General features: G+C 36.9%; 1 protein-coding gene and 1 long non-coding RNA gene across 9 annotated transcripts; both read right to left on the reverse strand.

Annotated features, from left to right (window-relative positions):
• Positions 1–1,460: 1,460 nt before the first annotated feature.
• On the reverse strand, positions 1,461–4,535 carry LOC100853966 (homeobox-leucine zipper protein ATHB-6). Its single transcript, XM_003632428.4, has 3 exons — positions 3,400–4,535; positions 2,692–3,065; positions 1,461–2,450 (listed from the first exon to the last, which is right to left on the reverse strand). Exons 1-3 carry the CDS (start codon positions 3,458–3,460, stop codon positions 1,878–1,880), a joined length of 1,008 nt encoding a protein of 335 aa, XP_003632476.1. The 5' UTR covers positions 3,461–4,535; the 3' UTR covers positions 1,461–1,877.
• Positions 4,536–6,185: 1,650 nt separating this feature from the next.
• Positions 6,186–13,418, reverse strand: LOC104879906 (uncharacterized). 8 transcript variants are annotated; one of them, XR_002030473.2, is made up of 5 exons: positions 13,167–13,418; positions 7,869–7,941; positions 7,632–7,754; positions 7,047–7,534; positions 6,186–6,913 (listed from the first exon to the last, which is right to left on the reverse strand). It is a non-coding gene; the product is annotated as an uncharacterized LOC104879906 (long non-coding RNA). The 8 variants fall into 8 exon arrangements; XR_009466222.1 differs by lacking the exon at positions 7,869–7,941 and having other exon boundaries at positions 7,632–7,708; XR_786285.3 differs by having other exon boundaries at positions 7,632–7,941.
• Between the last annotated feature and the right edge of the window lie 66 nt (positions 13,419–13,484).

Consider the following 13,484-nt stretch of genomic DNA (forward strand, 5'->3'; position numbering starts at 1 on the left):
TTTTTATATATATTACAACATTTAGTACCTGTTACTTAATAATTTAAGTGGATTTTAAAATAGTATTTGGTATAAGTTAATACATATTAATGACTTCAGTTGATTTTAAATTAAATTATTATTAATGTATTGATTTAGAACTTATTACATTATTTTTTATAAATTAGTTTAATTTTTTTTCTAAGTTGTCAAATTTAAATATTTAATCTTATTAATTTAATTTAACATTAAGTAATAAATTTGTTTTTTAAACTTTTATCTTAAAAATATATAAAATAATAATAAAATATATATATTATTTTAAAAGTCATGGATAGGACTCGTGGATTCAAAAGAGATACTTATTAAATGAGAGTAAATAAGTTTAAAAAATTTTGAAATTTTTGATAAGTTAATTATTTTAATTTAAAATTTAAAGTTATTTTTAACTTTAAATTATAGTATTAAATTATTTTTTCAAATATCTTAATCAATTTAATGACTTAAATTAAATTATTTAAATCATGAATTGAATTTATCATCATTCTCTAAAAATATACCAAGGTACAAAGAGACGTTCGATAAAACTTAATACTTATTATTTAATGATTTAAGTTTATTTTAAGTTAAATTATACTTAAGTCATTAACTTAAAACTTATTATTTAATTTTTACTTTAAGTATTAAGATTGTTTTATAAGATAAACGAGATTGAGTAATAGTGGAGTTATACAATAATAAAGGAGATTGTGGAGGTAACCAGTACAAAAGGGGATAAAAAGATAAAATGAAGATGTGAACTTAAAAATAAATTAATTATTTTTATTTATTATTTAAATTTATTTTTAACTTTAAATTATACCATTAAATTATTTTATTAAATATACTTAATTTATTTAATGACTTAAATTAAATTATTAAATCAATTTAAATTATTAAGTTGGTTTGCTAAGCACCCAAGGAAAAAAAGCAAAGTATGTCCAAAAAAAAATTATATTTAAAATTTTATAAAACATGAAAGTTATTGAAGGTTACCTTATCATTTTCAACCAAGTATTCCAAACTTTCCAAAGCTAGGAAAGAGACCTCAAGTATGTCAAGTCTTTTTAGGATAGCTTTTTATTTCTTTATGGCTGTGTTATTGAAATTATTTCTAAAAATTATATTTAAAAAATTATTTAAAATAAAAATAATTTTAATATTTCATGAATTTTTAAATAAAGTTAAATATTACATTCCAAGGGTTTTATTCAATCAACGCCTCAAGTCATTTTTTTTAGTATTTAAGGAACTTTTGATGTAATTTTAAAATTATGATGAATTACACCCATAAATTCATGAATTTAGACAATTATTTTGGAGAGAATTTGTTCAAAATTGGGGAAAAATTGAGGGAGAAAATGAAAAGGAAAAAAAATGGAGGAAGGAGGACAAAAATTGGGCCTCCAATTCTGGAATGGAAGAGCAAAATGCACGAGAGATGAAAAGCAAGGCAATGATTATTTCACCATTACAGGATTGTTCCTCCATGGATTTTCATATTATTCTCCTCCCTAGGAATATTATTCGGATTGTTTTTACATTAGCTGCAGGGAGACTTCAATTACGACCTAATCATTCCCGCAATGGCTCACAGAAACACCACCTTCCCCCACCCCCACGACCAGCACCATAGCCGTCACCTTTCGCCCTAAACCACCCCCACGTGTGTCTCTCCTCTCTGCCCTTCCATCTCGACCTTCTCTCTGCAACTTGTTCACTTTGCTACAATGGCGAGGAAAAGCTACTTAATTACATACTCCATCATCACTTCCATTTTACAATTTTACAAAATTTCTTGGAGCATTTTTTGGATTCTTATTTGGATTTGCCTCTTCTTCATCAAGTGATCAAGTAGTTTAGGTCCACTGATCGGGGCAGTACCAAGGAAGGGTGGGAGGTTGATCGTCCGAGAAGAAATTGCAGGACTCGTCTGCGCCGAAGAAATTGTGTTCCTCCATTTTCACGAACTGGGGTTGATAGGCTTTCTGGGTATTCCCGAGAGTGGGTCTGGAGGAGTCAGAGAAGTGGAAGCAGTTGATCGAGGAGGAGGAAGAGCTGTTGAACCTGAGGGAAGAGGAAGGCGGCGACATGAGAAGGTGGTGGTGGTGGTTGTTCTGAAGAACCCCAGATGAAGATATGGCGGCATTGGGGCTGTTGTCTTCGTTCAAGATGGCGCTGGAGTCGCTATCGGAGGAGCCATCTTTCATGTCCGGGAACACTGAAACTCTGCCTCCTCCGTTGCCATCCTTGAAACTATCGTCGTTGCTCAAGTCTTTGGCATCAGATCCACCGACGCCTGCACCCATGGCTGTTTCGCTTTGTTCCATCACCTTCACCTTCTCATCGGATTCTGAAACCACCAACTCTTCTTTAACTGAAAGATTGCTCTCTGTCTTCTCTTCGTTCAGCTTTGATTTCAGCTCTCTTATCTGCACTCCCAAAACATAGAGAACCCCCCATCAAACACAACCGTATACACACACTTACTTTTACATATTAGACACTTTTCCTTTTTAAGGCTTTTAAAAAACAATTTTTCAAAGCACTTTTCTCCCCTCTTTCTCTCTCTCTTTCCACTGCCTAAAGTCAGAAAAACACTTTGAAAATTAATGCAGCATTCCAGTAACCAGAGAAACACACCATACGCATAGTTGGCAGAATATCCCATACCTCTTTGAGTAGAGCTTCATTGTCGTGTTGGATGGCGTCGTAATTGAGCTTGAGAGTTTCATAATTGGCCTTGAGGATGCCATAGTCTCTCTCCAATTGCTTGGTCTTCCACCGGGCCCGGCGGTTTTGGAACCAAACGGCTACTTGCCTTGGCTGCAACCCAAGCTCCTGGGCTAGCTTCACCTTTCTCTCGGGTTCAAGCTTATTTTCCACCTCGAAATTCTTCTCCAAGGCCTTCACTTGGTCGACGCTTAACCGCCGTTTCTTCTCGACGATCTGCCCGGATTCCTCCACACAGCCCTCTTCGTCTAGGCCATCGAACATGGTCTGAAATTCCCTACTGTAGACATGGTTGTTCCTGGGACTGTGTTCATCTGTAACACAATTGGAGAGCCAAAAAAAAGAAAATCAAATTGAGAAGGCAGAAATTAGGAAACCACTATCCGCAAGGCAATAACTAGGACTAGCCAGAAAGAGAAAACCCATAAAAGACAAAGAGGCTTTAAGCACGGAAAGTTAATACTTATACAACATTAAAACCGCTTTGATTTAACAGATACAAACATCAAAGTTTACAAAGATTTTTAAGGTGATTGGCCACAGAAAAGGTTAGAGACCAGAAAGCATCACATGGGCGTGTTTGAATCTTAGAAATAAAAGCATGAAAAATAACAAAGTACAAGGACAGAAGAATTCGTTTTATTAAACCTGTAGTTGGGCAGATGGCCATCAAAGCACCCAAGGACTCCGAGCTTCCGAGTCTCTTCATAACTGAAGGGCAAGAAACTGTAAACAGATCTAAATTGGATCTTGTTTAGATGTTTGGGTTTGTTTCGTTAAACCGAAATCTTTAGTGCTCTTGGCAGACGTGCTGAGAGCAAATTTTTTTCTTTTGCAATTCTTTTTTTTTTCTTCACTTAAATGAAACCATGAAAGTAGGAAGTCCCATGCCCAACACAAGCGCAACTAGAATAGTAGAGGTGTATACAAATAGCGTCCTTGTATAACCAGCCCTCTCTCTTGGCTTCCCAATCTTTCTCCTTTTTCAGTACTTCCTCACCCTCTGAACCCATCAAAAAGAAAGAAGAAGAACCCACAAAAACAAACCCCACAAGCAAAGCACTTGAAGCTTACAATCAAAACACAACCCACAAGAGAAGCTAACCAAAAACTCTCACACCACTCTATCCCTATATAGCCCACACTCTCTACTCTACATCATTACTCAATCAATTTAAACAGCTATGTTTGAAGGCAAATAGTCTACGACTGTTCATCTACAAAAGAAAACAGGAGAGAGAAAGAGGATTGGAGTGGAACGGGAAGATCAGTAAACCAGCTCACAACCCAGCTGTCCTCACACTTTCTCTCTCTTTAAATAAACCAACTTGGGTCACCTTATTGGGTTAGAATCTTACTTGGGTTAGGTACACTCTAGTTCAAATGAAATGAACCCAAATTCACTCCAAATGCAATTTCTCCTAACCGGCTATAGCCGGTGCACTGCTGGTTTTCGACCGTTTTCTGATAGATATTTTTGGATCAGTGAGACGCATGTAGACCTTGCCTGGGTGGTGATAAGTGCAAAGGACCGTATGTCGGCTCGGCTTCTAATGGCTCCGCTTTAGCTCAGCTGGCCCAGATTTGGTTGGCGTCAGCGTATCCCGGGCGCCACTACGGCGTGGTCGGTGCGAGTTAATCGCGATTTCTGAGGATGTTGATTTTGCAAGGCAGGACAATGTCAGGATTTCCAAGAACTGTTTTCTTGCTTTCTCAAAAAAACGATGTCGTTTAATGGGTTGAGTTCGCGTAAATTAATGAACATGGTTTCGAAATTTGAACTTTTCTGTACATTAATTGTCAATTTTTTCTAATCACTGATTAAGTTTATGGCATGACGTAGGTTCAACAAATTTTCACGTTAATTGTTAAAAATAGCAGAATTTCTATGAGGGGTCATTTTCATACCTTTTTTTTATTGATGGAGTAAAAAATTAGAAACCATTATTTGAATATTTAATTAAAATTTTATTTTAAATTATTTGAGCACCTCAAAGCATTTCTTAAAAAAATGGGTTATCCAATAAATTTATTCATTTAATTTTTGAGCGAGGATTTTTTTTTTTTTTTTTTTGAAAAAAAAAAGCCCATGATGCTGACTGCCTACCCTAATTGTGATTTGTGACTAATAAATTTGAAAATGTATGGCTGATCCCAACTCACAAGATCGAGGCTTCAAGCGGTAACTAAGAAGTAAGAAGCACTACTCACTACTTAAAAGAGAGTGTGTTTGGACCAGAAACAAACACGTCATGCCTTACTGTTCATGTTACGACAAGTTCGTAAAATGGGTATGTTTTCCAACCAGTTGAAATAAGTCTTGTATGTTAGAATTGGCATTAGTAAAATTGAGGAGAGTACAATGAAGCCTTTCTGTAATGAGAAAAATACAAGTGGCTGAAAACTAGGTTGGAACACTGAGACTGTGTGGTATTTATGGTGTTGAAACTTGAAACACCTCACTTTTCTTTGGTCCGCCTGCTTAGTGATTGGCCACAGAGATTCTCTAAATGTAGCAGCACGCAGTGAAAGATGTACCAGAATTTCAAATGCCCATGTTCATTAAAATGGCATTCCCTCTCCTCTTTTATTGGGCATTTCTTCATTACTAAAATTCTATGTAAAACCAAACAATGACGGATGATTTATTGGCTATCAAAATCTTGTACAGAAAAGCCCCATACAAACTGAATTTATTTAATTCCTGGTTACTAATGGGAGGCTGGGGCTATCTTTTAATTGCAATCGTGCCTCTCCATTGGATCTGACTTCGCTTGCCTTGCCGAAGCCCTTTAACTTTTAAGTGATATTTGATTAAAGCTGTGGTCCTGGGATTTCCACTGCCAACAATGGTACGTCTACCTAAGGTTCTCTGGTTGAAAGAAAAGAGGGAAAGAGGAAAGACGAATAGAAATTGAAAAGAAATAAACTCATAAGCATGAAAAAGAGTAGAAAACATGGTGGAGGAAGTGGAGGTAGTCTGGTAACAACCCTAGCAGGTGCCAGTTTAGTAGAAAACATGGGGTCACTTTCCAACCTCTTCCTCAGCCTTTTGAAGAGGTCCAAGGAGCTTCACCAGCAAAGGAAAAAATTCTGTTTCTCTTGTTTGTATGCTTTAAAAGAAAAATGGAGACAAAGTAATGTACATAGTTAATGCTCTTTTCACTTCTGATACTGAACAAATGAGGCAATCAGATGGATACAATTACAACATTCGATCATGCAGATTTTTGTTACCTTTGTTACAGGTACTGTACTTGATGATGATCACAAGGAATTAGGTGATGAAGCCGCATCCATGTGGTCAGTGAAGCCAAGAGCTCGTTCCTTGCATGGTGGCCCTGGCCCAGTTGTGCATGGAAGTTCCCTCCCAATATTATTAAAAATAACAAGAATAATAAATTGAATAAGATTTGTCAATAGTCATGATCGTAGCAGTAAACTACAAAAAATTCGCATACATTTCTAAATGAGACATGAGATTACACCAGTGAGTGACTGAACACTCCAACCTGGAACTGATACCAATTCAGCCAAGGGCTAAACCCTGACAACTTACAAAAGTCTCAGGACATATTTCCTGGCTTGATATCCGGGTATTCAAGAGGTAGATGTCTATCCTATTTGAGTTTATCAGGGACAACATTTATCCCACATGCAAACGTGTCTGGAATATAGATAAACCAATGTGGTTTGCCCAAATCGATATACCATGAGGATAATAGCAGGACCCAATTCAATGCTAAGCACTTTCAATAGATCGAAGTTATTTGTCTCCCAACAACATGGCAGGGAAGTGAGCCCATGCTTCAATTTTACAACGAAGTCAGTAGACCGTATCAACCCATCTCTGTGCTGGGTATAGAATTGAAGATCTAGTAAGTTTTTGCCATGCCAAACTCCTGAACAGTCAATTCCACGTATTTCAACAGTTTCTAGATAACATAAGGCATCGGGATTTCCCACTCTGTGATATGCAGCCACAAGTGGGTTTTAGCTGTAATATGGACATCACAAATCAGACCCCACCACCATGAGTTGCTGCTCTATGAAGCGGGAGCCACATATACCTTTAATTGACAGCAACACGTGTGAGCTGGTTCTCAAGTTTCAACATAGCCCCACAGGAAGGGGAACTGATGAGTTGTGTGCATGTGGGTACCTGCATTCATCACAAAAAGTTCAAAATTGAAATTCTTAGTATCCATGAAAGCAGAGGGAAGAAAGCTGTCCTTCTGGCTCTCATGGGAAGATGGCCCACATAAGAAACAATCTGGACCGTTCAAACAGTGAACCTTGGCCATGGCATTGGCTCCCAAGTGAGCTGTGGTTACCACAGAAGTGTTAAAAAAACACTACTTTTTGAGGATGAGACGCGTTGCTCCATCAATGGCTCCGCTGTTATTCAGAGGGCCTTTCAGGAGTGTTTGGTAATTCATCTGAAAAGTTTCTGGGATGTCATAAGCACACTGGTATAATCTCTGTGACACGAGCAGAAAGTGTAGGGGTGAACTCAATTATAAAATGAATATGGGAGAGGATCTTTCACCTGCATGGTGATCGAGTATGGAACAATATTAACTGGTGTCGCTGACTTGCACGAAGGTTCTGCAGGAACATTTTGGATTCACCTATCCATCTTTTTCCTCAATGGATATGTGATAAACACAACGGCACAAGCATCTTAGCTACTTGATTTGGGTAATTATTCCTCTTTGAAGAAACTTACAAAAAAAGCCTAAACATAATGATTGTGTCCCTGGAAGCAATGATTGTGCATAACCTGCAGAATAATATGAACACATAACATATCCAGTTGTATGAAGCAATGCACTGTATTCAAATGAGTTAAATGTGGACTGGAATCAGTGATTCAATACCTTTAGCGGCTTCAGTTTTCAGCTAATGCAGCAACAAAGGTTGAAATCCAGAAATAGTTTCAACGTGATCCCAATCTCTTTCAATGTGGAAAACATGATCTAGATTAATTGATTTGTTTATAGCTAAGAAAAAGAACAACCATGATTAGCAGACAAAACCCATTATAATCAACCCTGTTTCTCTATACAGCGCTGGTCAGTATACATGGAAAAATTTAAGAATGTCGGGAATCAAACCTTCTAGATCATAACGACAGACACCATGGTCATCCTTTTCCTATTGGCAGCAAGCCATAATGGAACCTGAAACCTTAAGATTGCAACAACAATCACCACCTAGTGAAATAACATGTTTGACTTCCAATTAAATTTTGGCAATCCTATTGTTAAGTCCAGAACCGTTGTGAACATTTTTCCAAAAAGAGGCAGAAGGAATGGACATGGTTGGTGACAGAACTTAAATTAGTAGGAGAAGTTGCTTTCTGGTCATAATAGAGACATGCATTCAGGTATCAATTCTGGGTTTTATTTGATATGCTATTCCAGTTATAGACATAGAAAGAAGAGTGAGCTCTTAACAGCAATTGATCCATTTTTCTTAACCCACAGAGGAAGGCACATACTTTCCAAGCCAAAACCAAATCGGATCAAAATTGAATGATCAATCAGATGGTGATCAGATGGCTACTATGGGACACCTGTTTTATTTCCAGAAGAGGAGGATGGAAAGCTAAGTTTGAGCTGGATGTTTCAAAAGTGACGGGAAACCGACACGCTTGAAAATTGTTTTCAAGCGTCCCCAACTTCCCACGCTTTAGAGAGTAGGAAAGAGAGATGTCTTTTTGTTCTGGGATAGCTCCTAGTGCCTATGTATAAATGTGCATAGAATCTAACATGGGTGCAAAACAAAGAAAAAGAAAAAAAAAATAAAAGTAACAAATGGGGAAAAGATTTGGTTAGGTGGGTGGGCTTTGTAGGGTGTAGACCCCGTAATGGTAGGCAGCTTTTCTTTTTTGCTTTCTTTTTTATGTTGTGAGTGCTGTCCAAAGGCCAAGTTGAAAAGTAGAATCTTGCTCAAGACTTTGTTTTTCTCCCCTTTAATTAAATAAATAATTCTTATTTCTTTATATATGTTCAAAATATTAAGGTGAAGGTGCGATTGGAAAAGTGTTAAAGAGCTTGGCTTATGAGCTGGTTATTACAGACCAGCAAACCCTTCAACTATACATAAAAACTCATTATAATTTGTCAAGTGGCATACTTAGAAACCTTGTTTGTCAAAACAGTTACTGGACTTGAAAAAATATTAAACAAGACCACCATTCTTCTATAACAAATTTACGATCTAGAAACTGATGCTCATGAGCTATGAATGACCATGTTGAGGCTAAGTTAAATCAGTTAGATGCTTGCTCAAGTAAAATTTTACATGCTGTACAAAATTCAAATGAATTCATAAAAAAGTCAAAGAGAGATAAAATCAATTCTAGGCTAAAACTGCCCTACTAAACCCAATGGCAATGCACTTGTAAAGAATTGTTGTCTTCTTACTTTCTTGTATCACCATCATTGTCATCATTAACAAAACCTTATCCAAAGACAAATCATGTGCTGTTTCCATCCTAAGAACCATGTCGTCACTCTTCACATCTACAGTTAAAAATATAGAACTATGAATAATCTCATAGTGAATTGAAATCCCCAGAGAATTAAACCAATCCATTGTATTAGATGTAGGGTACAAAATGAATCCATGGTGTCTTTGGGAGTGCTCTGATGCACATACTTATTTTTCTTGTACTCTTAATGAATCCATAGTGTCTATTGATCATGGTGATAGTAGTGATTCCTCTATATGCAATATTTGCTTGAGCACACAGATGGACACGTTCAATTTATGTTTGACATCCAGAACTAGCCCTTATTAATTCAAGTCCATTCAGCATTCTGCCCCACCTTCTAACTTGCACCTCCTAATTCCCTCTTCTCATGGGCAGATGTAAAAATAAGATCTAAAATCAGTTTGTAATATGTTGAATGCATGAAAAGGCATTCAGAAATTCATGCCATCTCTCAAGGACTTTTCTCACGCTTCATCGTTATGCAATTTCACCAATTGATTACTGTATCTTAGGACATTTAACTATGGCAAAGAACTTGTCAGAATGAACGCTATTTCATCTCAGGAACATTCCTTTATACTGGACTCACCCCTAGATAGACATGCAATATAGACCATAATTTCTCGACGTTTTCAATCTCTGGATTCACTGGTTTTGGTTGCTAACCATCTGCTCAGAATTTTGGCCCTGGAACCAAATACAAGAATGACCCAATCAGCCTGCTTTTTTCACAATTGGCCCATGTCCAGTGAACTATAATCCTGTATGTCAACCCTTAAGGTTGTCTGTTATATTTTGCTATCAATTTAAATATATATATATATATATATATATATATATTATTACTATTCTTTTTCTGCCCAAAGATTTTACAAGATACTGAGGAAGAACCTTAACTTCTTCAGGGGCTTTGTGTCTTTTGATTCTATTGGGTGGAATGCATTCCTGATCTTCAACCACCTTTTACCTTTTTCTTTTTTATTTTATTTTATGGATGAAGTAACTTTGTGACAAAGGGTTACGGTTGTGGAAACCAGAGAAAGATGGGAACAGCCACAGTGGAAGCACCTAAAGGAGAATTTGGTGACTTTCAGGCCAGTAATGGAAGCAATTGTCCTACCACCATAAAACAATAGCACCTGGGTTGTCTGCCCATTCACAAGGACTTGGTTCTATGTCTGAATATCACATGCCAAAAGATGAGGTTACCATCATAGCATTTGAAGTGATTTGTGTATATACTTCAATGATTCAATTGTTCCGTACCATTATGGAAGAAGATATGGGAATGAAAAAAATCAATCTACTTTCATTCGGTATTATGGCTTAAATTCTCCTTTTTGATAATTGAATGCACCTTTATAGTCCCATATCCACTAACTCCAAACAGGAACTTGGTACAGGTTTTGCAGTATACAAATCGCTTACCTCCATGAACATCTCTCATGGAGTTGCATTCAGCATTCTCACTTTCATGATTAAGTGCCTCATCACAAAGAGATGTTCCTGCATTTAAGCTAACTAGCTAATAAAATAATAAAGTCCTAAATGGCTAAGAACATGGGTCTAAAATCCCCAATCTTATAAATCTAGGAATACAGAAATATTTTTACTATGATGAACTTCTTTGTTCTTGAAAACTCTTCCTTATTTGCTGTAATCAAGTAGCAATCTCACTGAAAACATATTGGATGGGTACACGGAGATGGTTCTAAAAGGACAGTCTGATAAACATTGTAGTAAGCAGTAAGCTAATAGTTCTAAGGCTTCAGCAATGATGATTTTGTTAAGAAAATTTTCAATTATTAAAGAAGCATTTAACATTATCTTCAAAAACCACATAGCTGAGATTGGACCCAGATGCTTGGCTTAACATTAGTTTCTAAAAGAAACCCCTAACTGTAGAACGTAAGAAACACACTAAGAGTTCCTACATGTTTTTCTAGTATGAACAGCCCTATACTACACCTAGCTTCAATGCAGCTAGTCCATATTTTCTAGTATTTAATGCACCCATAAAACCAGGAAAAGATTTAAAATACATACGTAACATACCTGTGACTCCCAAGACACAAGTATTGCAACTTCAATTGTTTAGTTGGTCAGTGGTTTGCAGCAGAGTATAATTCTTGATGTCCGGAACTGAAAGCGAACAAAACCATCAGGAATCCTAATGATAGTTGATCCCTTATTCATACTGTAATTCAGCAGACCGTATATAATTGTTTTCAATAAGCAAATGATGCTCCTTTGTGGAATGTGCACCCAAGTTACAAGAAAGGCATCTAAAAATTCCTTCTCCTTGAGGCTGCATTAGGCCTCCAAAGCTACTTGCCTGAACCACAACAGTCCAACTCTAAATCCTAAAAAATCCTACAAATAAGTACTATTCCACACAACCTGTCTTTGCACAAGTTATTCTATGATTTGCATTCATAAATGTGTAAAGACCCATATTGTCAAAACCATTATCATCCTCCCCAACTCTTCTGACAGTTACCATCCAACACCAGCCTCAGTGTTCATCTCTAAACCTCCATAGGCACGTGCTCTGTCAGATGTACTCATCATGAAATGGGTTTTAGTTTTAAACCTCCAAAATCTTTGCTTGCAAACACCTGATTCTAATGCACACAAAGGTGTTTGAACACAATACCTTGACCTAATGCCCATTCCTAGCTTGAACATGTGTGCAGGAAAAAGGAATAGGAAATTAGCAAGGATACTCCTAGCAAGGGTTAGCTTGCCACCTTGCAAGAGAGAGCCTGAATGAAATGAGGCCAACTTCTTTCACATCTTAATAGCCAGATCCTAGATTGACATATCCTTGTATGCCAATGCTAAAGGGAATCCCAAACAAGTCAATGACATGTCTTAAAGGAGAAGCTGATTTGAATGAAGCAGCCTTCATTTGCTTATCTCAATCACTGGACCCAAGATCAACATGTCCTTGTAATCTCAATCCGTAGATGATATGTATCTCTTCCACACCTAAAATCTAATTTTCTCAATTGTTCCAACTGTATTTTCACCCCAAAAGGAAATACAATGCAATACTTTCATACAATACTGTAAACCCAATTTGGAAAATAAATGGAATAATCCCCTCTGATGGCAACAGAATTTCCTAGGAAGGTATTCTTTATTATTCCTAATTTCTTCCTTTTACAAAGCCATGAAAATTTCACATTAAAAGCACCATTATTTTAAAGATACATATTAAATATATGTACGCTTAACCTATCTAAGGAGAACAAATCAACAAATCTTTAAATGCCAATCACTTGGAGTAGGATAATTTTTTTTATTTGTTTTTTTTTTTTCACTTTTCAACCAAGCAAAGCCCTCCATAAAATCATCAACAATCAATGTACCATGTTCAGCTCAGGTAGGATCTCAAATGTATCATCAGCAATCTCAATCCGTAGTTCTTTTTCCCCTCCCTAAACCTTGTTCAGGTGCTTTTGCCTCCAATAGGATCACTTCTTATATCAAATCTTAATTGCACATGACCAAACCATATTTACACAACTTTCTCTTAACTTATGGCCAATCAATGCAACCTACCTCTAGCTTCCATCTTCTATAACGAATAAAAATAAATCCAATCAGCTTTCTAGAAATCCTAAAGAACAAGCGATACTTGATGCAAATTTTAACAAATGGAGAGCGAACCAAAGCTAAAAATTCACTCACATTCAAATGGATTTTAATTACTTACCAATGGAGGATCCGATCAGAATCTATTGAATCATAAAATGCAACATACTTTTGAATCATACAACACATTGTCCATGTGGAGATTGCAGGGGCACAAATAAACATCACATCGCATACTTATATGATCAGTTCGATTCAACACGAGAATCGATAAAAAGAAACAAATAATTGCAAGTTACATGAAAATGCAGACCTGGAACTTGAATCACGTGGAAGTAGGAGCAGGGGTGGTGTGCGAGGATGATGAGGAAAGGATAGGACTGAATAGACGGTGACGGAGGGTTTGGTTCTGAGGATGGAGGTGTTGAAGTCGAAGAGATGAATGTCGCGGTGGAGAGGGAGCAGGTGGGGGAGTGAGATGGAGGCCTTTTTGTTTCGGCAGAGGAGTGGTGGGAACAGCGTTGAGCGCCAAACTGTCCCTTGTCCAAACTGCTCCTAAAAAATATAAAATAAATAATAGTTTTCGCACACGTGGCAGCTAATTCTCTGCTGGAGGGTGATCTATTAATTT

Source organism: Vitis vinifera, chromosome 7 (assembly GCF_030704535.1).
Source record: "Vitis vinifera cultivar Pinot Noir 40024 chromosome 7, ASM3070453v1".
Classification (NCBI taxonomy): domain Eukaryota; kingdom Viridiplantae; phylum Streptophyta; class Magnoliopsida; order Vitales; family Vitaceae; genus Vitis; species Vitis vinifera.

Coding starts and splice junctions, on each gene's coding strand:
- LOC100853966 (XM_003632428.4), bottom strand. CDS start 3,460: ATGAAGAGACTCGGAAGCTCGGAGTCCTTGGGTGCTTTGATGGCCATC. Junction 3,066..3,399: donor GGCCATCTGCCCAACTACAG/GTTTAATAAAAC, acceptor ATTGTGTTACAG/ATGAACACAGTCCCAGGAAC. Junction 2,451..2,691: donor ATGAAGCTCTACTCAAAGAG/GTATGGGATATT, acceptor TTGGGAGTGCAG/ATAAGAGAGCTGAAATCAAA.